Source organism: Ornithodoros turicata, chromosome 1, assembly GCF_037126465.1.
Source record: "Ornithodoros turicata isolate Travis chromosome 1, ASM3712646v1, whole genome shotgun sequence".
Lineage (NCBI taxonomy): Eukaryota > Metazoa > Arthropoda > Arachnida > Ixodida > Argasidae > Ornithodoros > Ornithodoros turicata.
In genome coordinates, this window is record NC_088201.1 from 47,386,404 (window position 1) to 47,409,629 (window position 23,226).

At 46.8% G+C, this 23,226-nt stretch overlaps 1 protein-coding gene across 9 annotated transcripts in view; it reads right to left on the minus strand.

Annotated features, from left to right (window-relative positions):
* LOC135378169 (uncharacterized) overlaps window positions 1-23,226 on the minus strand; it is a 91,370-nt gene that overhangs the window by 22,910 nt on the left and 45,234 nt on the right. For 2 of the 9 annotated variants that reach the window (XR_010418289.1, XR_010418292.1), the window contains exons 1-2: window positions 8,983-9,061; window positions 4,393-4,481 (exon numbers count right to left, since the gene is read on the minus strand). The exons of 3 other annotated variants lie outside the window; for them this stretch is intronic. Coding sequence is in view for 2 of the 6 variants with exons in the window: in XM_064611096.1 (XP_064467166.1) it covers window positions 4,393-4,481; window positions 8,992-9,035 (133 nt within the window). In the remaining 4 variants the exon portion in view is untranslated. 4 more of the 9 variants (XR_010418291.1, XM_064611096.1, XM_064611097.1 and 1 more) reach the window with 4 other exon arrangements.

Below are 23,226 nucleotides of genomic sequence, written 5' to 3' on the forward strand. Positions count from 1 at the left end.
TGTGTGTATTGCATCAGCAAAGCGAAGCTTTGGCACATAAAGCACGAGCTTTCAGGGTCAGGGAGAACGCACTGACGCAGCCGTGGATGCAAGGAACGTCTGAAACTATGGATTCTCCCCTTGTTTCACATTTCGTCGTCTCTAAGCGGAACCACGGTTGAAATGCAGAAAATAGCCAAAAAGTAGCCAAATAGCCAAACCCGATTTTTACCCGCCAAATGCGAGCAAAATTAGCCAAATTTGGCTATTTCTAGCCAAATCTGGCAACCCTGCCCGCATTTGCGGCAGTAGAAAAATAAAATCACGTCACAGTCACGTGGTATTACATCGTCAGGCATCATGACGGATGCCCATTGGCCAAAGGAGGATGCGCGCTCCGGGATTGGTTGATAAAGTTTCGAAATATCTGACAGCTCACTTTTCGCGGGCAGTCTGGGCAGTCGGCCAGGCGGGCAGCTCCAAGCAAGGTCGCTGCGTCTCCGCGGCTCGCCGATGTTGGTTGACCACAACGACCAAAGAGGAAGTGTACGCGCGGGTTTGTTCGTGAGCTATAGTGACTCTGGCCATGTACTGATCTCCGATAAAGTGTCAACCTACGGACATTCTTGCCGGGTCGGAACTGGAATGCTTGGTGATGTGACGCCTGAGGAACACTTTCGAGCGCCGTCGAATTTTCAAATACAGTGACTAAGAAGAGAGTGTTCGTAACGACAAAAGTATTTCCCGTGACTGTGTGACCTACGGTGCATCGCCAGAATGAGAAGAAGATGCTCATCTGTGAAACGCACGCACTCGTGGACTTCGCTCGCCTCCAGAAGTAGACTGCATGTGTGCTTTGCAAGTTCGAACTTGGTTTGGTTGCTGTCTATTCAAGGAACGAAACGTCCTGTACGCACGGTGAATATATGAGTCAAACATTTGAGTTTATACGTTGCATCAATAAATATGTATTTCGCCTATCAAAAATGTCTTAGTTATTTTGGAATAACGGGCGCCAGGTATGAAAACCAGTAGAAGTCAATGGCAGCCAGGGCCGGCCGAAAGCCGAGCCAAACTGAGAGGTTGCTGATTGGTTGGCTGCTAGGCATCACGACGCATTTTCATTGGTCGTATGTCCAGTGTTGCCTGAATTATCTCAAACTATGGGCTCTATGGGGAGCTGTGGGCGCCTGGCTCAGCGTCGCGCGTTCTCCATGCGCCCTCCCATCTTCCCTCTCCACTCACCGCGAGTGCGCGCCGCGCCGTGGCTACAGACAAACCACGCCGCGATTCTTGCGTACCGAGGACTCTATATGCTAACGCATTAAAAGGCGTGCGCAACCCGTTTTCAACGAACAAGAGATGAGAACGATGTCATTCGCGATGTTACGTTTTAAGAGGGTACTCGAGGGCACTATATAGTATGATGTAATGTGACGTCTACGAGAAACTGTGATGAGGAAACGGTGAACACCATCCGACGCTCACCCAGAAGTCACATTTCACAAGCCGATCACGGACTCTCCGCGACCTGCAGATCCCGCTCTCCCACCCGCCATTAACCAAAACCCTCCTCAATAGACTTGTCCGCGCCAAAGGGCGATCCCTGACTGGCCTTGTCCGAGTGACGTTTTCTCTTATTTCCAGAGAGGGAATTCGGACATACTTTCAACATCCAGCGTCTGCTCTTGCCATGCGCTGTGTCAAATCGCACAGAAACTACTCCACTAATTCACGTCAGGTTTTCGGTGTTATTGTCTGCGACTAACGATCGGGACGGATGCGACAGTCCCTTTAGTGCTTTCAGGAACTTCAAAGCCGTGGGACCAACATGCGTTATCCTTAGCCAGATTTTTTGGAAGCATTACAAATTTTGCCTCACAAAGTGTGTCGAATAAACTGGAACAATTCTTGCCGATTGCTTTCACTGTCATTGTTTCCCTCAAATGAGTAACGGATCTCGACAGCTCTCAATAGGTTAAAAGAGGAGTTTCGCCTATTCCCTTGTGCAAATTTCTGGTTCAAGGACCACTTCGAAACGTTGAAACCAGTCGCTCATCCGAGTCCCTCTCGCCAAGACAAGAACCAGATTCCACAGCATCAATGCTGTGAATGTCAGTTCAAAGTCAGTCATCACTTGTCTTTCAGGAAGGTAACATTCAGTCTAAGTATGCTGTATGCACAACTGCTGTATGCTGTATGCACAACTCGTACTCATAGCTTCATTACGAGGTGACTTTACCGTGACCCACAGCAGCTTCAAACAATATCGTATTCGTATCTGCAGAACCAGTAAAATATTGAATGGAAATGACGATAGCAGTTTGCCGTACGAGCGTCGGGCAGCAATGGGTCTAGACCAAGTCGAAGGAAAAATATATCAATTTTGTTTCCTGCTTCTTCTCACGACTGCTAGCGCCTGCACTCTCAAAAATGAACTTCACCGCATAGCGCGCTCCTAGCCAATCATCATAACGGGTGACGGCAGTCCACAATTTCAACAAATACGGCGTGCACCCTCCCCCCCTCCTTTTTTTTTTTTTCATCAAACCAAAGGAGAGATCGTTGTCATTCGGGATGATGGTTGGTCCGGAGCGTGCTATGCGGTGAAGCTCTGTTTTTAGAGTGTAAGCTAGTATGTTAGAATTTATAAGACGCCGAAGGCCAACCATAGAACTGACTGATGCCGTTATCACTCCTGATTTGTGGAAAGTGCGGGGCGTACGTCTTTTCGTGACAATTAACAAACTGCATATTGAGCGATCGCCCCCAAAACGTCAGTTTATACATTCGATTTCCCTCTCTCCCTTCTCCAACTACGCGCTCCGACAAAGAACCCCCCCCCCCCCCCTTCAAACCAAGGGTCTGGATCCACCCCTGCTCGAAACTGCATTGTTTCTTCCAAATCCGCCCTCGTCATTTCCGTTAGTACATGTGTTTCGGTTAGGTGATGCTGAATTTGAAAGAAGGGCTATGAGGTCAGGCGATGTTGGAGTTGAAGCTGAGTTAAGGGCTATGATGTGATGTGATGGGATCTGAAGTTGAAGTCACTGTGCTAGATTCTGCGAATCTTGCGGCCACCACAGCTGCAATCCCTGTGAAGTGTTATCCCTGTGATTTTGGCATGAGCAATATACAAGGGCATTCATCCATTTTAAAGGGGTCCGGTGCTACTGTTTGCGAATGTTACGGTCTCCGTAGCTGCAATCCCTGTGAAGTTTGAAACATTTCGTTTTTTTTTTCGTTTTTTGTTACCATTATGAATTTGGCACCAGTGATATCAGGGCATCCGTACTAAGGGGGTCTGGCCGGTGCTACTCGTTGAGAAATTTTGCCGGCCACCGCTGCTGCAATAGCCGTGAAGTTTAAAACGTTTTTGTTACCATTAAGACTTTGGCACCCGCGATACGAGGGCATTGGTTCACATTAAAGGGGCCCGATGGTGCTTTTTAAAAATCTTGTGGCCAGCAGTGCTACAATCCCAGTGAATTTAGGATGATTGTTATCATTATGGCTTTGGAACCAGCGATACGAGGGATTGGTCCTTTAGTAGCTTATATTAGTGAATGAAATATAAAACCTAAAGCACGGCAAAGCCTCCATTGAAAATGCACAATATCAACATGCGGGCCACCACTACCAAAGTGGTAAATGGCAGGCAGCAAATTTTACATGGTTCACAGCACCCGCAATAACAATAACAAAGTGACGGAAACGGTGCACGGGTGCGCTTTAAAGTGTTCTAGTCCCCTCGTTGTAACAGTCTCGTAAAAGTGACAACAAACGGATTTAACAACGCTTCACTGTGGTCGTCACAAACGGAACATAGAACCTTGAAGCACCCCTGAACGACACCCATTTAAACTGCACTATAACAACGTGCGAGCCACTGGTACCAACGTCGTAATAGGGTGAGGGGCACTCATGAGGCCCCTCATGCAGGAGTTCGCCCAGCTATGCGACGGACACAACATAAGCCCTCACTAGAATTCAACTTTAAAACCCATCATCCACTTCCACTTCAAAATCCATCGCCGGCCTCAGAGCCCATCTTCGGAATTCAACTTCAAAATCCATCGTCGACCTCAGACCCGATCATAGGAATTCAACTTCAAAAACGTGATGGGATCTGAAGTTGAAGTTAGTGTGATGAGCTTTGAAGTTGAATGAAGGGTAGTGATGTGATGGGTTCTGAAGTAGAATTCGAATGAGGGGTTGTGATGCGATGGGCTCTGAAGTTGAAGTTGAATGTTGGGTTGTGATATGATGGTTTATGATGGTGATGTGATGGCTGCGCGGAAATACGATCATGATGTGATGTTGAATGAATTCGTAGGAAAATGTCGGGCCTGTGCACAGTGCTTGGACGCGTATGTACGACCTGTACAGGCTGGGCGAACCCCGTTTACTCACCCAACTCCCGCGATTCATTGGCTTTATGTGTCACACCATTTGCATCTTCCGCTAGGATCCACAGTGCAGTGATATGGAAGTATAGATGTCTGCAAGCAAAAATCGCAAGCCACTCATGAATGCATCTTAAGTTGTACTGTACATGAAACAAACAGCAACACAAAATATCGTACGAACAAGGATGCCTCTTAGCTTGATGTGTGAGTAAAAACGGAACTTCACGACACGACAGACAAAACCAACCACTTAAAAGAATGATAACATCATCGCTTCAGACTTAAAGGACGACGGAAACGAATATAAGCTGCAAAGCCGTTTATCTCAAATTGCGGTGTATAACAAAAAAAAATTCGAAATTCGACTGAGGTTTACGTATATGCGTTGAAATGCTGCCATAATCGCGATATGAAATTCGGCCGCGGAGCGCTCTGCGCTCCTGGTGAGCGTCGCCGCGCCGCCGTAGCAGACCACGGGAGTGACGCATATTGTTCGTCCTGTTGGAGTTCCTGACGTTCATTTCGCGGTTGTTTTGCGATCGGAGGTTGATTTTCGCGACAAAAAAATGTACATGGTAGTGAAGTCTTTCCTGACTGTACTATAGCGTGTTGCCGTCTTCCTTTCGGCAACGCGAGGACAGAGTATTGACTAGAGTAGCTTGTAGCAGTGGAGCCTCTGTTTGTGTGTCTTCTTGAGTCGTTGTCCCTGTTTTTGACTGCTCCTTGTTCTCCGAGACAGAGTATTTCTTGGACGAACGGCACACGGACGGGCAGTACAGACATAGCGTCAAACATCAACTGACGTTTATTACAAACACAGCACTGGCCTCCAGCTGGCCTCCAGATCCTTCCGAAGAAAGGTGAGTCCATTCTCTCTATGTTTTTAAATTCCCTGTTAGCGCCGCGAAGCAACTGTGGCTATGAGCGGCGTACAGACGTGGACAGATGGAGAGAGGACAGCAGGAAGGAGTGGGGGACAGGGGGGTTAGTATGCGTCCTGGGTCGACTTCGTCTGGAAAGTCTTCGGAAAACCCAGGGAAACCTCAGACGGTGATAGGATTCGAACCCGTGTCACCTCCGAGTCTCGGCGTGGAAAGCGATCACCCAAACCACTATGCCACGGGAGCTGGTGCCATTCTCTCTAGGGGTGAGAGACTTGCTGCTGACATTGTTGGCTGTCTCGCCTTGCCACCACGCTCTACTAGTCTGTCGTTGTTTCCGTGGTCGAATTGGTCATTGGCGCACGACTGGTAACAAAGAGATGCGCAGCTCAAATCCAGCCGATGTCCTGCTTTTTTGATGACTGTCATATTTCAATTGCTTCCGAAAGACGGGAAGCTTATTCGCGCCGCGAATCCGTCTAGGCCTACTTCGAGACAAGTGAAACAAGTAATGTACGGCACAGTTTGTGAACGAATGGTTCAAAACAAATCGAGAGGTGCTCATTAGCCTTGGCTTGTCAACGAAGGACAACAGGCTCGAAGAAGGAGAGTCCCTCCTGTATCTTCACGGAAATGGAAGGTAGAAATCTTCACCTCCGCTTGGCGTACGTCTCATTCCCGCTGCGGATAAAAAAAAAGAAAAGAAAACAAAGCAGAAAAATAGGTACGAACACATCTCTCATAGAGGATGTCGTTTTCAGACTTCCACGAGATCGCCAAATCGAACATTTTGAGGCGTATTTCGAAATTCGCCGTGTTTATCCCGTTCACCTGGCAGCCGCCCATGGAGCTCGAGGAACATCTGACGTCACACGCTCCCCATCTTGTCCCGCAATGCTTTGCGACAGCGGGCGCGCTCCGTGGGCGATCGTGTCGGGCGGACAGCCCAGCGGGCTCATAATCGTCGAAAATATGCCCGTCCGTGCACCGTACACACAAAATACTGGTGGCACCATAATTCTACGTAAATTATACACCTTGTTAGGACCTTTTCTTGCAATTGACAGATTTCGCGTCCATTGTCCTTTAACGCGAAAGCGGGAGATACGGCTCTTACTGACCAGTAAGTGTCACAAAAGGGGATGTCTTTTCCAGTTTCGACAAGTCGGGGGAGAGAGACATGTCTCTCGTTGTGATTGGTTTGCTAGACTCTTAAAAACAGATCTTCACCGCATAGCACGCTCCTAGTCAACCATTATCCCGAATGACATCGTTCTGTCGCTAATTTGTTGAAAACGGGAGGCGTGAGCCTTTTTTGTGACAATTACGTACTGCATAAGTGTCGCAAAAAAGGCGTACGCCTCCCGTTTTCAACAAGTCAGGGACGAGAACGATGCCATTCGGGGTGATGGTTAGCTAGGAGCGTGCCATGCGGTGAAGCGTATTTAGGAGTGTATTTTGAGCGTATTTTAGGAGTGTAGGAGCGCGTTATGCAGAGTTCCGTTTTTAGAACGCATTGTTTTATCTCAGAGCGTACGTGCACGATTCTACATGGCGTCAAACCCGGAAACCATTAGGCATCGTAGTGGTTCTATACTACGAGGGGTGTTCAAGTCAAACCGGGACTTTTCATTTTTCGCAAACGTAATATGATCTTACAGGCGTGAAATTAGTTTTATTTTTGAACGTAATCTCCAGCTGCCCCCTCCCCCCCCTCAACACACACTAAAGTACTTGTCTCAGCGTTTCACGAGGGCTTAGATGCCAGCAGCGTAGAAATTCTTACCGGCGCGTAGCAGCCATGATCGGACCGCATTCTTGACCTCGTCGCAGCTGAAGTGGCGGCCCCCAAGGAACGCCTTCAGTGGCCCGAAGAGATGGAAATCGCTGGGGGCGAGGTCTGGACTGTAAGGGGGATGTGGCAGCAACTCCCAGCCAAGTTCCTGTAAGGTGCGTGTCGTGAGATGCGCGGTATGCGAGTGTGCATTGTCCTGTAGGAGGAGGACTCCTTTGGTGATGAGGCCCGGCCGTGTTTGCTTCAGCGCCTTATGCCCATCCCTGAGAACCCGGCACTAATATGCACTATTGATGGTGGTGCTACTGGGCAGAAAATCAACATGAAAAACGCCAGCCTTGTCCCAGAAAACCGTGGTCATGACCTTACCCGCAGACGGGGTGCTTCGGAACTTCTTGGGAGCTGGCGAGCTGGGAGCTGGCGAGCTTGCTTCCACTGTTTTGATGCGTGTCCACTGTTTTGGACTCAGGAGTGAAATGGTGCACCCACGTTTCATCGCACGTGATGATCCGATCAAGGAACGGCTGTCCTCCAGTGTCGAAACGGTACCTTAGCTCTTGGGAGATTTCCAGTCTTCTCTGCCGGTCAAACACGGAGAGCTGCCTCGGGACCCAACGGGCACTAACTTTCTGAAACTGGAGGTGTTCAACGTTCCCACAGAAAGGTCCGTCTTTCGAGCCAGTCCGAGACATGTTATCCCTGGGTCCTAGAGGATCAGGCGCTCCACAAGTTGGATGTTCTCGGGAACTCTGACACTGGGCTCTGAGCCGCCCCGGCCGAGATCGTCCTGCACTGATGTACGGCCGCCTCGGAACCGTTTGCGCCACTCAAACGCTTTGCTGCGGCTAAGTGTATCGTGGCCATACTGAGCCTGAAGTCTTCTGTGAATTTCAGATGACTTTACGCCTTCATTCACGAGAAACTTCATGACAATTCGCTGTTCGATATGCTCGCTCACCTCGTTGTCGGCCATCTTGTCCAGCACGTGTCTTCTCTTTTGCACAAACTTTGGACCACCACGTGGTGAACGCGGAGGCCTGTCGCGTGTGAAAATGATGAAAAAGAAGTAGCGCGAGCCATTTGTACACTCAGGAGACAGAAAGTCCCGGTTTCACTTGAACACCCCTCGTAATATTATGGCAAAATATAGAATAACCCATCGTTTCCCCCTTCAGTGGACTTAAAGACGTATCCTGCCATAGTCAGCGCGAAATTTAATATCAGAGTCTATATCTTTCGGTGACTCTTTGAGGATAACGACTCGAATCCTTAAGCGAAAATGCATGTACGTTTCACTAAAGAAATCCTAATGCCCATTTCTAGAACAATACAGTCATAACGTGAATGATAGAGCTGCATAAAAGGCGCAAGAAGGCGCTAAAGGCATAACCGAATGAAATGTCGGCCACCGCGCGTTTATATTTCAAGCAGACGGAACATGCATAGAATTGTGGCAGTCATAATTAGTAATGGACACGAGTTCAATGTCCGTTCGTGTAAACAAATGCACAAGTATGCACACAGCAAATGCCTGATGAAACACACACCCTGCTATGCAAATGCTAGAACATCTGTATCACAAAATGTTTCACAACCCATCGTGATGACGCACACCACCCGAGAAGTTAGAAGGCGCGAGCGCCTCCCCGCGCCGAGTACACGTATGCACATTATCAGACCTCGTTATTAACACTGTAACGCTGTGGTATTAACGCTGCGTCACTTCCAGGTCGAGTAAGTGAAGTGGCATTCGCGAACGTCTGCCATGCAGAAAAACGCATATCTACTCTATCTAAATGTACTCAAGGCCATAACAGTCGGCTTGCAGCAGGTTTCAAATGCAACGAACGACTATTACCATATCATTCATTGAATGCGATTCGGGTCACATAAATGCGATTCCAGCATAACAACGCACCTTACTTACAGCTTCATTTTCCATGATAGTTTATGGTGCATACTACATCGCATGTGGATGAGCAACAACACAACTTGTCTTCTTCTTCTCCCACTCAAATAATGGCTGAAGCTCACAACAATGTGCAAGCGCAAAATGTACTTCTTGTTCTCGAGTAAGATTAAGTTAAATTTTCTTTTCCGTTACCAGAAACTAGCTCACCATACAGAAACCGAAAGGGAATGTAATGGCGGTACCGATAACGGACAGAGATCTCTTGATAGGGTGGTTATCCCGCGATGAAAGCCTTTTTCGAGACGCTTGAGCGACATGCTTTCACGGAACCTAGCCAGTCACCGCAGGTGTCAGTTCAACTCTTGTGTCCTGGAGGGGAGGGGGTGGATTTATTGGCAGAAAGGAAAAAGAAAAAAAGAAAGGGGAAAGGACTTTTGTTCGCTTTCAGTTCGTTGTGCAGCAGGATATAGGCGAACGTCTTGGCGAGGTCGGCACTTGCGCACAAGTGGCGTATTTCAAAAGATTGAACTGCTGCAATACTTGCGTAGGGGTTTAATGCTTGTCATAATTTAATAATGAGCAATATTACTTTGGTGACGACTGCCACGGAGGAATCCCCTTAGTTGATTCCACAACAAAACAGTTATAAGGAGTGAGTGATGTTGAGTTATATGAGGGGTGATAACAAGTTATAAGTGTTCAACATGCCTTGCAAACCGAATGCTGAACGGAGATACGACACTGGGTCTATTGATAAAATGACGTTCAAAATATGTGCATTTGATACAAGAAAGTGCAAGGTGCTGAGGATAACTTTTGACTTTGAGGGCATACATGCCCCGGGATAAAATCGACGCCTTTCTAGAGGCCATTAGCTTCGACGTAAAGCCTTTCAATCGCGGAGGTTCTGAAAGCACCTAATATCAACCGTCGTCGTTGATGATGTATAGGGTTTAGAATTTGCAGTACCTACTGACGAGCTGAACCGTAGACTATGATGCCATAATCGAGTTTTGAGCGGATTGTCGAAGTATATACCCTGTGCAGTGTTTTCCTATCGGCACCCCAAGACCTGTGTGCCAATATTTTTAGTAGATTTAGAGATTTTGTAGATTTCGCCTTCAAGCTTTTTACGTGAGGCCGAAATGTGAGCTTTTTGTCAAATATTACCCGAAGAAATTTGCGTTCGAACTGGACAGGAAGATCGTGGCCATCGAGCTTGAGGCTGGGCGGTGGAAACACTCCCCTAACTCTCGAGAATGGGACACAGACCGTCTTCTCTGGTGAAAATTTAAACCCGTTCTCGGAAGACCGTTTCACTATAGTTTATTTATTGCTTGCTGCATTTGTCGCTCGCATACTCTTAGGTTTGTGGAACTACGAGATAACTGAATATCATCTACATACATCGAGTACTTTACAGACGGTGGGATGGCAGTAGCCACAGAGTTGATCTTTACTAGAAATAGTGTGACACTTAAAATAGACCCCTGTGGCACGCCATTCTCTTGCACAAATGGACATGACAGAGTTGTTCCAAGTTGAACTCTAAATGTTCTGCCTTTGAGGAAATTTACAATACATCTAAGGAGAAGACCTTGTATTCCAAACGAGTGGAGATCTAGCAGTATACCACGCCGCCAAATGGTATCGTAGGCTTATTCTAGATCAACAAACACAGCAGACTTGTACGTATCTTGAGTACGCACTCAAAATACAGTATTTTAAATACTTTTTCCGGTATTTTGGTACTCTACTCAGTACTTTTTTGCGACAAGTATTTTTAATGTATTTAAAATACTTTTTTCGGTATTTGCTACTCACTACTCAAAATACTTTCCTTCCTCGTCAAGCCATATCCAGAACGCTTCCCGCCGTTCCGAGATTTTCAGCTCACTGGAATTTAACCCCCTTTTTCTTCGGATTCTTTTTTTCGGGAATTCGCGAATCTGTCATTTATCCTCTTGTACAATAGGCTGGTCCCAAGCCTGGCCTTGCTTCTCAATAGCCAGCTTCGTCAGAAAACCGTTCCTATTCATATTGCCAGGTGAATCACCAGGGGATTAGGTACAAGATAATCCCGGCATTTATTTCCTTGGTCATCAAAGCAATAAACACGTGCCAGAGGTTGAAAGACCCGAACCGACATACAGGAGGGATTACGAAGTTTTGGGTCAGAACATATCAACAAAGTTTACTTGGGTTCACCAAAGTTCACCAAACATTACTTGACACCAAGACGTTGCAAATGAAAGATATGCATGGCTGATGAAGTTTATTCCTTTCATTTGTAAGCTTGCTGCTTAAGCGCTTACTGCTAATACTAAAGTACTTTAAATAGTATCTTAAATACTTCTTAGAGTATTTAGTACTCTACTCAAATTACTTTCAGTTTTGAGTATTTTGTACTCTATTTTAAATACTTTTTCCGTAGAGTATTTAGTATCTTATTTTAAATACTTTTGCTCAGTATTTTGTACAAGTCTGAAACACAGACAGACAGTGGTGTCTCCGCACAAATGCCTCACGAATGGTCGTCTCTAGATGGATCATATGATCCATCGTCGAACGCCCCGACCGAAAAGCACATTGCAATTGAGCTAGACATTGGTTCTCTTCCAGGAAGTGGACCAGCCGGTTATTGACCATTCGCTCGAACGTCTAGCCGACGCAGCTCGTAAGAGAAATAGGTCTATCACTGCTTGGATTTGAAGCATCGTTTCCGAGTTTCACGAATGGACTAACCGTAGCAGTTTTCGACATGGACGGGAGTGTACCCAGACCTGATTAAAGAATCTAAGCAAGCATTTGTTTACTCCTCATGCATGTGACTTAGCTTGGATTATGTCACCCGATCTGGTCCTGGAGTAGTTACTTTTACGGATGATAGGGCTCTCAACAGTTCTATGAAAGTAAACGGCTGGTTATATGCAAGCCCATCACAACTACTAAAGGGAACTTTTGTCTCTCAGCCCTCTTTTTAACTTTGAGAAACTGGTTACTATAGTGGGAAGAGCTTGAAATGCTTTCCCAAGGGCGTGTTTTCCCAAGTGTTTCCCAAGAGCGTTAGCCTGTTCTTCCAGGCTTTCACATACTTGACCATTAACTTCTAATACACTCTAGGAAAAAAAGGAGTAAAGTTGGGAGTAATTGCAGCTTCTAGTCTAGACTACAATTACTCCACATTTAACTCCTCTAACCCTCACATTTACTCCCCAGGACTGCAAATTGGCACTGAACTTGGCAAATGGTCTTCCAACAACAACAACAACTTTATTTTGGCTTTGGAGAGTGGGGAGGTTCATCGCCACAGGCGATACTCTACCCCATTGAAATGGTCTTCCGAATGCAACAGTCTACGTACATATATGTGCTATTGGTTAATTCCATGGCATAAGGCTGTATAACTCACACAGAGTAAGAAACAGTTAGTGCTTCTTTCTTCGCAAATTGTGCTCTATGTATGTCGCAAGATTTTACGTAACTCGATATATCACGGTTGACGGTTTGATTCGAAGTATGTTCATGCATGCACACGAATTATGTACCTTTGACTCTTACAGCAGAGCGTGAAATGCAGTCTCCGCTCTGTGACATTCATTTACTCCCGTGCGTTTACTCCTGAAGAGGACTATTTTTGTGGCAATACATTTCGTCACCAAAAGGAGTAAAACTACTCTTTTTTTTCTTCTTAGAGTGTAGAGGGACAGAGTGATCAATATGTTCTCCTCTGGTTTTTCGAAGTTTATCCCAAACAATTTTTGTTGGTGTGTTTGAAGATAAGGAAGTTACAAAGTTCTGCCAAGAGGATCGTTTAGCTTGCTTACGTGTCCACCTGGCCTTCGCTCTTGCCTTCTTAAAGAGTAAAAGATTTTGTGATGTGAGGTACCATCGAAACCTACTCCACGCACGATTGTGAACTTTGCGGGTTTCCAAGTATTCCCTGTTCCGCCAGGGCTTAGGCCGCTTTGGCAGTTGACCAGATGTTTGTGGTATGGATTTTTCTGTTGCCTTAAGGATTACGTTGGTGACAAGATCATTAGTTCCGTCGATCTTCATCGTGTGAAAAGGAGTCAATGATAAGTCACATTTTTCAGAAAATTGCCACCAATCGGCTTGTTCGAGTTTCCATTTGGGAGGACGTGTCATTAGGGTAGTGATGACACGGTTATATGTTAATACCACTGGGAAGTGGTCACTCCTCAGTGGGTCCCCAATGGACCATGATGGTCCATTCTATATCTTGCAGCAGTGATGGACTGCAAAAAGAAAGATCTAAGGCTGAGAAGGATTGACTAGATGAATGGATGTATGTGGGTTTTCCGGTATTCAAGAGGCATATTGAGGACGTCAACAAAAGTCTCTTTATCATGTTGTTTCCTCTTATGTCCGTTCTTGTACTGCCCCAAAGCAGGTTATGGGCATTAAAGTTACCTGGAAGAATAAAAAGGAGTTGGAAGCTGGGTGCATAAATCTTCTATGTCTCTTTGTGTGAAGGTTTCTGATGGGGGCAGGTAAACTGAACAGATGGTGACGATTTTGTCAAGACACACCTGCACATCCACAGCCTCCAAGTTTGTAGTCAGGTTAATTTCTCTGGTTCGGAAAGAACCTCTTGTTACGATCGCTACACCTCCAGATGATCGGTATGTATCTGGTCGATCTTTTCGAAAGACGTCATGTTTATGCAGTGGATTTGGTGTATGTACCTTTAAATATGTTTCTTGAAGACAGAAATATGCTGCACTGTACTTGTCGAAAAGATCGTTGACATCACCTAAATTAGAAAGCAGTCCAGGCAGTTCCATTAAAGGATCGTTCCACCCATATAGCAGTACTAAGGAGAAAAAAGATGTGCACAGTAAACTTCTGCCGACCAGTGCTTCATTATCTCTTTGTGGCTGTTTAACGAAGCCCTTATTTCTTCTTTGGGCCTGTTATGGGCCGCTTTGGAATTTTTCTCCGAACAGCTGCCAATTCCTTCGGCGATATATCGGGGAGCGGATGATTTTCGCCGAAAGGCTGCTTTTCGATTTTCTTTGGAGCTTGGTACTCGCACTCATGAACGAGCCTTGCGACCTCATGTCGTCATCACAATCCGTGGAGCTAGGCTCCAGGGGTATAGTGATGACGAAGGTGGAATCTCTTAAGAGGACGCCACCAAAGAGGTTTTAGAAACTGCAGCGACTGCTGCAGTAGACAGAAGAGGTGTACGGGTGTTTGGAGGGTTGGCGGTGTATCTTTACCTTCCTGATTTTCACTTGTGCTTGACTCAGTGGTTACTACTGGCTCTGTCTGCGTGTACTGTGTAACTAATCCCGGTGCTGGCTGTGCTGTCTGGGGTTTTTCCTTGGTCTTCCTCAGACGCTTTCAGACATATGTCGGCACAGTTCCCTTAGAAGTCGGCCAAGGACGCACATTCCCGCAGGGCGTCAGTCGTGGCGTTGCCTGCCTCTGTGAGGCCGACAACGGCGAGCCCTTTCACTAGCACCACCACCACCACCACCATCATCAATTTGAGTTTTTGTTAATACGCTGTTGCGAAGGGCTTTTCAAAAAACATGGGAGAGACCTTTTTCCCGGCTTCTGGATAGCTTATGTTTTGTGTAACTTTGACATACAAGACTCCTTTTTCATACTTCCACTTTGCACAGGATCTGGAGTAAGGTGGGTGGTCTGAAGAGCAGTTGATACGGCAGTCTTGCCCTTTACACTCTTTAGTCTAATGGTCAGGCTTGCCACACCGTGCACACCATGCAGAGCCGCGCACGACTCTGCAGCATGACCAAACCTGCTACAACGGAAGCAGCGCAAGGGGTTTGGGATGTATGGTCGCACGTCTGCTAACAGGTATCCAACTTTAAACTTTTGAGGACGAGTAGGGCAGTCAAACGTGAGGATGTTATTTCGTGTTGTGATGTACTCATTGCTCTTTCTGATTTTTATCTTACGTACATCTATGACGTTCTGATCCTTCAGGTTCAGAAGAATTTCCTCGACAGGCACGTCAATGAGTTCCACAGCGATAACGGCTCGCCTGGTGTTAATTCTCTTGTGTAGAGATGCTGTTATTCTTTTGCCCAACATTTCGTGTGTACTCAGGATAGTGTCACAGTCTGCTTCCGAGGGGCGCTTGATCAACAAGTCACCTGATCGCATGTGCTTAATTTCTGATACGTGCTTCGAGAGACATGCCACTGCCTTCTCAGTGAAGAACAGTGACATCCTACACAAGGGTACTACTTTTTCTTTGTCATTTCCTGTCGCTGCAAACACTATGTACTTCGCTGTGAAGCTTGTAGAATTTGAATTGTATATTTCGGTGCGGGGACGCTTCGCGTTCGCGATCATAGGGTTCGAGGAATTTCTCACCATATACGGTTTCAGGAAACAGAGAGTCCAGAATGTTGCTCACGCTTCATGTCTTTACACGTGAGAAGGTCCTGGAGTTTTAAGAAGAAGCCGGGGTTTGGCCGGGGATTCGGCCGGGCATTGGCCAAGACCCCGATCGTCACCATTCATGGCTTCTGCTTTTCGACTTTCATCGCCTCGGCACGGTACGCATAACACCTTGGGTCTGGGGGCTGGGGTCCGTGGTAGCGCCACTCGCCAAACACCGGACTAAGCCAGAGCCCCCTGCAGGGTATGTGTGTTCACAATTGCTACATGTTGCTACCGAAAAATCGTGAACCGACAGTCAGATACTAAAAACACTATCCAACATGGAACCATTCTTTGGAAACCGAAACCAGTATCGAGAAAGCTCGGAAATGAAATGCAACGAAATACTGCTTGTGAAACGGAAACCAGTACTGAACGAGACAAAGGATAGGGTGCATGGCAAGCTGGGTAGATCCGTGAAGAAAACTGAGACCCACAGGCACAGAAAGACGTACCATCTTTCTGTGGTCTCAGACACTGCAATGATTTATTGCTGCAACTCACTGTTACTAGTCTGTCTACCTGTTTGTAGCAAACACCTGCGAAAAGTCTTATCAATGTCCCAACATCAACTGACAAAAGACACACGTGTGCGATCGTTTGCACCATCCTGCCCGGTCACACCGTTTAATGCAGTGCCATTTTCACAGACATAAAAGTCGAAGAACCTCATAGGCATCGCAGTTCGGCAACTGCTCTCTATTACTACTCGCTCTACCAGTTGTCTGCAGCAAACACGTGCGAAGAGTCTTATCAAGGTCCCAACATCAACTGGCAACGACACACCACCCTGCCCAGTCTACACCGATCGACGCAGCGCCACCTTCACGGACATAAAAAGTCGAAGCACCGTGTAGCGGCACCGCTACCGTCATCAGCTCATCGTCACCTGCCCAGATCTCGTGCCGCGACCGTTCCGCTGGCCAAACAATAAAGCAGTCCAGAGGTAGCTGGCTAGAACGAACCTATCTTGCTGTCTCGTCATATTGGTGACCCGGGCGTGATGTTCTTCGTCCGGGTCCGCATAGGCATCGTAGTTCGGCAACTGCTCTGTTACTACTCAGTCTACCAGTTGTCTGCAGCAAACACGTGCGAAGAGTCTTATCAAGGTCCCAACATCAACTGGCAACGACACACGTGTGCGATCGTTCGCACCAGCCTACCCGGTCTACACCGTTCGACGCAGCGCCATCTTCACAGACATAAAAAGACGAGGCACCTCATAGGCATCGTAGTTCGGCAACTGCTCTCTATTACTACTCGGTCTACCAGTTGTCTGCAGCAAACACATGCGAAGAGTCTTATCAAGGTCCCAATATAAACTGGCAACGACACACGTGTGCGATTGTTTGCACCACTATGCCCAGTCTACACCGATCGACGCAGCGCCACATTCACACATATAAAAAGTCGAAGCACCTCATAGGCATCGTAGTACGGCAACTGCTCTCTATTACTACTCGGTCTACCAGTTGTCTGCAGCAAACGCGTGCGAAGAGTCTTATCAAGGTCCCAATATAAACTGGCAACGACACACGTGTGCGATTGTTTGCACCACTATGCCCAGTCTACACCGATCGACGCAGCGCCACATTCACACATATAAAAAGTCGAAGCACCTCATAGGCATCGTAGTTCGGCAACTGCTCTCTATTACTACTCGGTCTACCAGTTGTCTGCAGCAAACACATGCGAAGAGTCTTATCAAGGTCCCAATATAAACTGGCAACGACACACGTGTGCGATTGTTTGCACCACTATGCCCAGTCTACACCGATCGACGCAGCGCCACATTCACACATATAAAAAGTCGAAGCACCTCATAGGCATCGTAGTACGGCAACTGCTCTCTATTACTACTCGGTCTACCAGTTGTCTGCAGCAAACGCGTGCGAAGAGTCTTATCAAGGTCCCAACATCAACTGGCAACGACACACGTGTGCGATCGCTTGCACCACCCTGCCCAATCTACACCGATCGACGCAGCGCCACCTTCACAGACATAAAAAGACGAGGCACCTCATAGGCATCGTAGTTCGGCAACTGCTCTCTATTACTACTCGGTCTACCAGTTGTCTGCAGCAAACACGTGCGAAGAGTCTTATCAAGGTCCCAACATCAACTGGCAACGACACACCACCCTGCCCAGTCTACACCGATCGACGCAGCGCCACCTTCACGGACGTAAAAAGTCGAAGCACCGTGTAGCGGCACCGCTACCGTCATCAGCTCATCGTCACCTGCCCAGATCTCGTGCCGCGACCGTTCCGCTGGCCAAACAATAAAGCAGTCCAGAGGTAGCCTCTGGCTAGAACGAACCTATCTTGCTGTCTCGTCATATTGGTGACCCGGGCGTGATGTTCTTCGTCCGGGTCCGCATAGGCATCGTAGTTCGGCAACTGCTCTGTTACTACTCAGTCTACCAGTTGTCTGCAGCAAACACGTGCGAAGAGTCTTATCAAGGTCCCAACATCAACTGGCAGCGACACATGTGTGCGATCGTTTGCACCACCCTGCCCGGTCCACACCGTTAGACGCAGCGCCATCTTCACAGACATAAAAAGACGAGGCACCTCATAGGCATCGTAGTTCGGCAACTGCTCTCTATTACTACTCGGTCTACCAGTTGTCTGCAGCAAACACGTGCGAAGAGTCTTATCAAGGTCCCAACATCAACTGGCAACGACACACCACCCTGCCCAGTCTACACCGATCGACGCAGCGCCACCTTCACGGACGTAAAAAGTCGAAGCACCGTGTAGCGGCACCGCTACCGTCATCAGCTCATCGTCACCTGCCCAGATCTCGTGCCGCGACCGTTCCGCTGGCCAAACAATAAAGCAGTCCAGAGGTAGCCTCTGGCTAGAACGAACCTATCTTGCTGTCTCGTCATATTGGTGACCCGGGCGTGATGTTCTTCGTCCGGGTCCGCATAGGCATCGTAGTTCGGCAACTGCTCTGTTACTACTCAGTCTACCAGTTGTCTGCAGCAAACACGTGCGAAGAGTCTTATCAAGGTCCCAACATCAACTGGCAGCGACACATGTGTGCGATCGTTTGCACCACCCTGCCCGGTCCACACCGTTAGACGCAGCGCCATCTTCACAGACATAAAAAGACGAGGCACCTCATAGGCATCGTAGTTCGGCAACTGCTCTCTATTACTACTCGGTCTACCAGTTGTCTGCAGCAAACACGTGCGAAGAGTCTTATCAAGGTCCCAACATCAACTGGCAACGACACACCACCCTGCCCAGTCTACACCGATCGACGCAGCGCCACCTTCACGGACGTAAAAAGTCGAAGCACCGTGTAGCGGCACCGCTACCGTCATCAGCTCATCGTCACCTGCCCAGATCTCGTGCCGCGACCGTTCCGCTGGCCAAACAATAAAGCAGTCCAGAGGTAGCCTCTGGCTAGAACGAACCTATCTTGCTGTCTCGTCATATTGGTGACCCGGGCGTGATGTTCTTCGTCCGGGTCCGCATAGGCATCGTAGTTCGGCAACTGCTCTGTTACTACTCAGTCTACCAGTTGTCTGCAGCAAACACGTGCGAAGAGTCTTATCAAGGTCCCAACATCAACTGGCAGCGACACATGTGTGCGATCGTTTGCACCACCCTGCCCGGTCCACACCGTTAGACGCAGCGCCATCTTCACAGACATAAAAAGACGAGGCACCTCATAGGCATCGTAGTTCGGCAACTGCTCTCTGTTACTACTCGGTTACCAGTTGTCTGCAGCAAACGCGTGCGAAGAGTGTTATCAAGGTCCCAACATCAACTGGCAACGACACACGTGTGCGATCGCTTGCACCACCCTGCCCAATCTACACCGATCGACGCAGCGCCACCTTCACAGACATAAAAAGACGAGGCACCTCATAGGCATCGTAGTTCGGCAACTGCTCTCTATTACTACTCGGTCTACCAGTTGTCTGCAGCAAACACGTGCGAAGAGTCTTATCAAGGTCCCAACATCAACTGGCAACGACACGCCACCCTGCCCAGTCTACACCGATCGACGCAGCGCCACCTTCACGGACATAAAAAGTCGAAGCACCGTGTAGCGGCACCGCTACCGTCATCAGCTCATCGTCACCTGCCCAGATCTCGTGCCGCGACCGTTCCGCTGGCCAAACAATAAAGCAGTCCAGAGGTAGCCTCTGGCTAGAACGAACCTATCTTGCTGTCTCGTCATATTGGTGACCCGGGCGTGATGTTCTTCGTCCGGGTCCGCATAGGCATCGTAGTTCGGCAACTGCTCTGTTACTACTCAGTCTACCAGTTGTCTGCAGCAAACACGTGCGAAGAGTCTTATCAAGGTCCCAACATCAACTGGCAACGACACACGTGTGCGATCGTTCGCACCAGCCTACCCGGTCTACACCGTTCGACGCAGCGCCATCTTCACAGACATAAAAAGACGAAGAACCTCATAGGCATCGTAGTTCGGCAACTGCTCTCTATTACTACTCGGTCTACCAGTTGTCTGCAGCAAACACGTGCGAAGAGTCTTATCAAGGTCCCAACATCAACTGGCAGCGACACATGTGTGCGATCGTTTGCACCACCCTGCCCGGTCTACACCACTGATCTCGATTGTAAAAGGCTGGATCGTGGATAGGGAGCGCGAGCGTGAAGAAACCGGCCGCCATCTTACTGTACCCACAACAGTCGGCGCAGCGATCATGGCAACTTCTTGCAATTACGGTCGGACCAACCGTATTGGCAAGGTTACAGGGCCTAAATTTATACAGGTGAGTCACTCTTTATCGAGGAATAAATAGGCGTTCATTCTGTATATTTAGTTGACCATTATGAAGTGTTTTTTTGCCCAAAACGAGCACTGGATGCAGGTTGCTTGATCGCTCTCCCGACGTTCAATCGAGCACACTTGCATTTTACCCGGCGGCAAATACAGTTTGAGTGCATAATATGCTTGAAAGAACACGTTACACTACACAGGTAGTGTTGTCATCAATATAGGTGCGGGCACTCGAGCGCTTTTTTGCATGCATTGCTAGCATGGTACACGGTGTTCTCTGCGGAAGCAAGTGCCACATTCATTTCTTTGAATTACCTTCACGCACAAGTTCGGTATTACGTCATAATGAGACCACGATTGTCACATTTTTTCATGTATTGATATTGTTTTGTGCCTTGGTTTGATTTGTGACAAAGAATCCTACGTAACGGTGGTGTGGCGCGACTTGAATAACGCCTTTGTGTCTGAGCTGTATCGTCAGCTTGTTACGATAGTAATAATTTGTAGCGTGTCGTGCTATTTCTAGCAGTTTTTAAGGCAAAAGTGGTCTCTCAATACAGGTTTCGTCATGAGGGCTACCCAGTGAATAATCTGTGCAGTGTGATACGGCTGGGTGTACAGGTAAGTATCACGTTCCTCATCCACTGGTTTCTACTTTACAGGAAGGAACAACCTCAGTGCACGCACTGTGGTTAGCCTCTCTCAGTTTTGCATATTTTCTTACATGTTCACATCAGAAACGCACCTTGCACTTTAGGCTCCTTCACCCAGCAATATAATAATTAGAGATTATAATTCTTTTTAGAAGAGTTCCCCATATTCTTTTCAGAATAGTTTTTTAATCTTTTTAATTTTTAGAAGATACAGGGATTGTAACCGTGTTTTAAACTGATGTTTTAATATTTGTCCAATGCATTTATTAAACAACATTCATTTTTAACTGGTTGCACTCAAACCAATGTTCTGATGTATTATTTCCTTTGTTGTCGATGCACCATAAAAATTGGAATCATCATCATCAATGCAGGTTACTTCACAGCTGCCTCGACATACTCAAGAAATGGGTGCAGAACCTGCGTAATGCCCACAAACTTTGACTACCACAGCACCTCCAGAAAGTAAAGGCATGTGTCACATGGGATTTTTAAAGGCATTCACAGTATATAATACCTTGTATGAACTGTTGTAGATCTAAGCAGCCTCTACAGTACACTCTCAGAAATTAAAACTTGTCAGGGAACTGTGATAATTGTTTCAGTTAATAGGCATGCACATATACGTTATAAGAAGAAAATTATTTATTGAGAATGCACTTCTCTGGCTACTCATGTTGTTTACATCTACTGTTGATCACATTCATTTATCACATATTATATTCTTATATATTATTATTATATTATCACATATTCGATCACATTAAATTTAAAATTTAGCATATATGAGAAAATATCAGGAGGGAAGTTGCTATTCATTGCTCATTCCAACCTAAATTTGAGTGCTACAAATTTAGAGAGCGTACCTGACCATTATCATTCCTAAAATATATATTGCCATTGTAGCAAGGTCACAAAACAATAAATGTAGTCTTTTGCGACCTCCCTGCACGTTCATTGTATCCTGAAACGCATAAGTGCAAGAAATAAATCTTGAACTTGAATAAACTTGATGTTGTATAAACTTGACATAAAATGTTGAATAATATAATGAATGATATAAAATATTGAATAAACTTGAACTCGTACATTCTCTTTACTCATCATCAGTGATCTTCATTACAAAAGCAAATCGTGTTAGACTGTTTTTGTTTGCGTTTCACAGACTGGGTACACGAGGGCCAAAATGACAAAATCACAACTGTTTCAAGCTCGAAATAGTCCTGTTGCAATTTGAAGACCATACATGGAGCTGCATTTTTTGGAACATGCTCCACATAACAAGCATGACAAAGTCAGCACTGGATAGCAGGACCCCGTCCCCAAGCAGCTTTTCTCACGCTGCAGTTGTATTCAACAAAAGCATGTGAGTGCTGGAGAAGGACATTCAGTTTGGCACAACCGCGCCTGCAAATAATTAGAACAAATAAAGGAAGAAGCAAACAAAGAAGGGCTGTACTTCAAAAAGAGATAAGTCCTGTGTCTCAAGGTGTTACCACTTTCTAAGTAACTTAATTGGTTAAGCTTACATCAGTACCTGATCAACTGTCCTAACGAGTGTGATCTAATTGCGTGAAGTAGTTATTTGCGCTGCTTCGGTGTGTCCATATTTGCGAGGCAAAGCACCGCTGTCGTTTACTAAAAGGCTCTTTCTATGGCGATGCTTGATATAAATCATACTAAACGCATACACGGCTAAAACAACGGCTGTGATTCTACAGAACGATCTCTTTCTGCCATGCCATAGCCTCCTATATACTACAAGAAGTATCCTTCCTTGAAGTATATAGGAGGCTATGGCCATGAGAGTATATCTTTTCCCGGACCGTTCTTTATGGAACAATTTTTGTTCAGAACGCAGTACGGGATATTATATACATGGTTGTTGTTAACCTCAAGTCGTTTCTTATTGAAATATTGGCTGGGAAACGTGCTGTAGTACAATCCCCAGCGCTGCACTGCAGTGACGGTCTAGTTTCGGAATGCAAAACATAATGTAATTAAGAATCGAACGGCAGGACACCTGTGAAACACTGTTAGGATACATCAGTATACTGGCACCTTACAAAATTGTGTGATGACAAACAACGATCAATGCTAGCAGCGCAATAAATACTCACAATCTCTGTTGCCTCCGATTGTTTTCTATGGGCACACACAGCACTTTAGGGCCCACCAACATGGCGGCCCGAAGGCACGCCTCTCTCCCACGAGCCCCTCTCCCATGCGCGATCCAGCTTTATACATAGAGATCAGTGGTCTACACCGTTCAACGCAGCGCCATCTTCACAGACATAAAAAGACGAAGCACCTCATAGGCATCGTAGTTCGGCAACTGCTCTCTGTTACTACTCGGTTACCAGTTGTCTGCAGCAAACACATGCGAAGA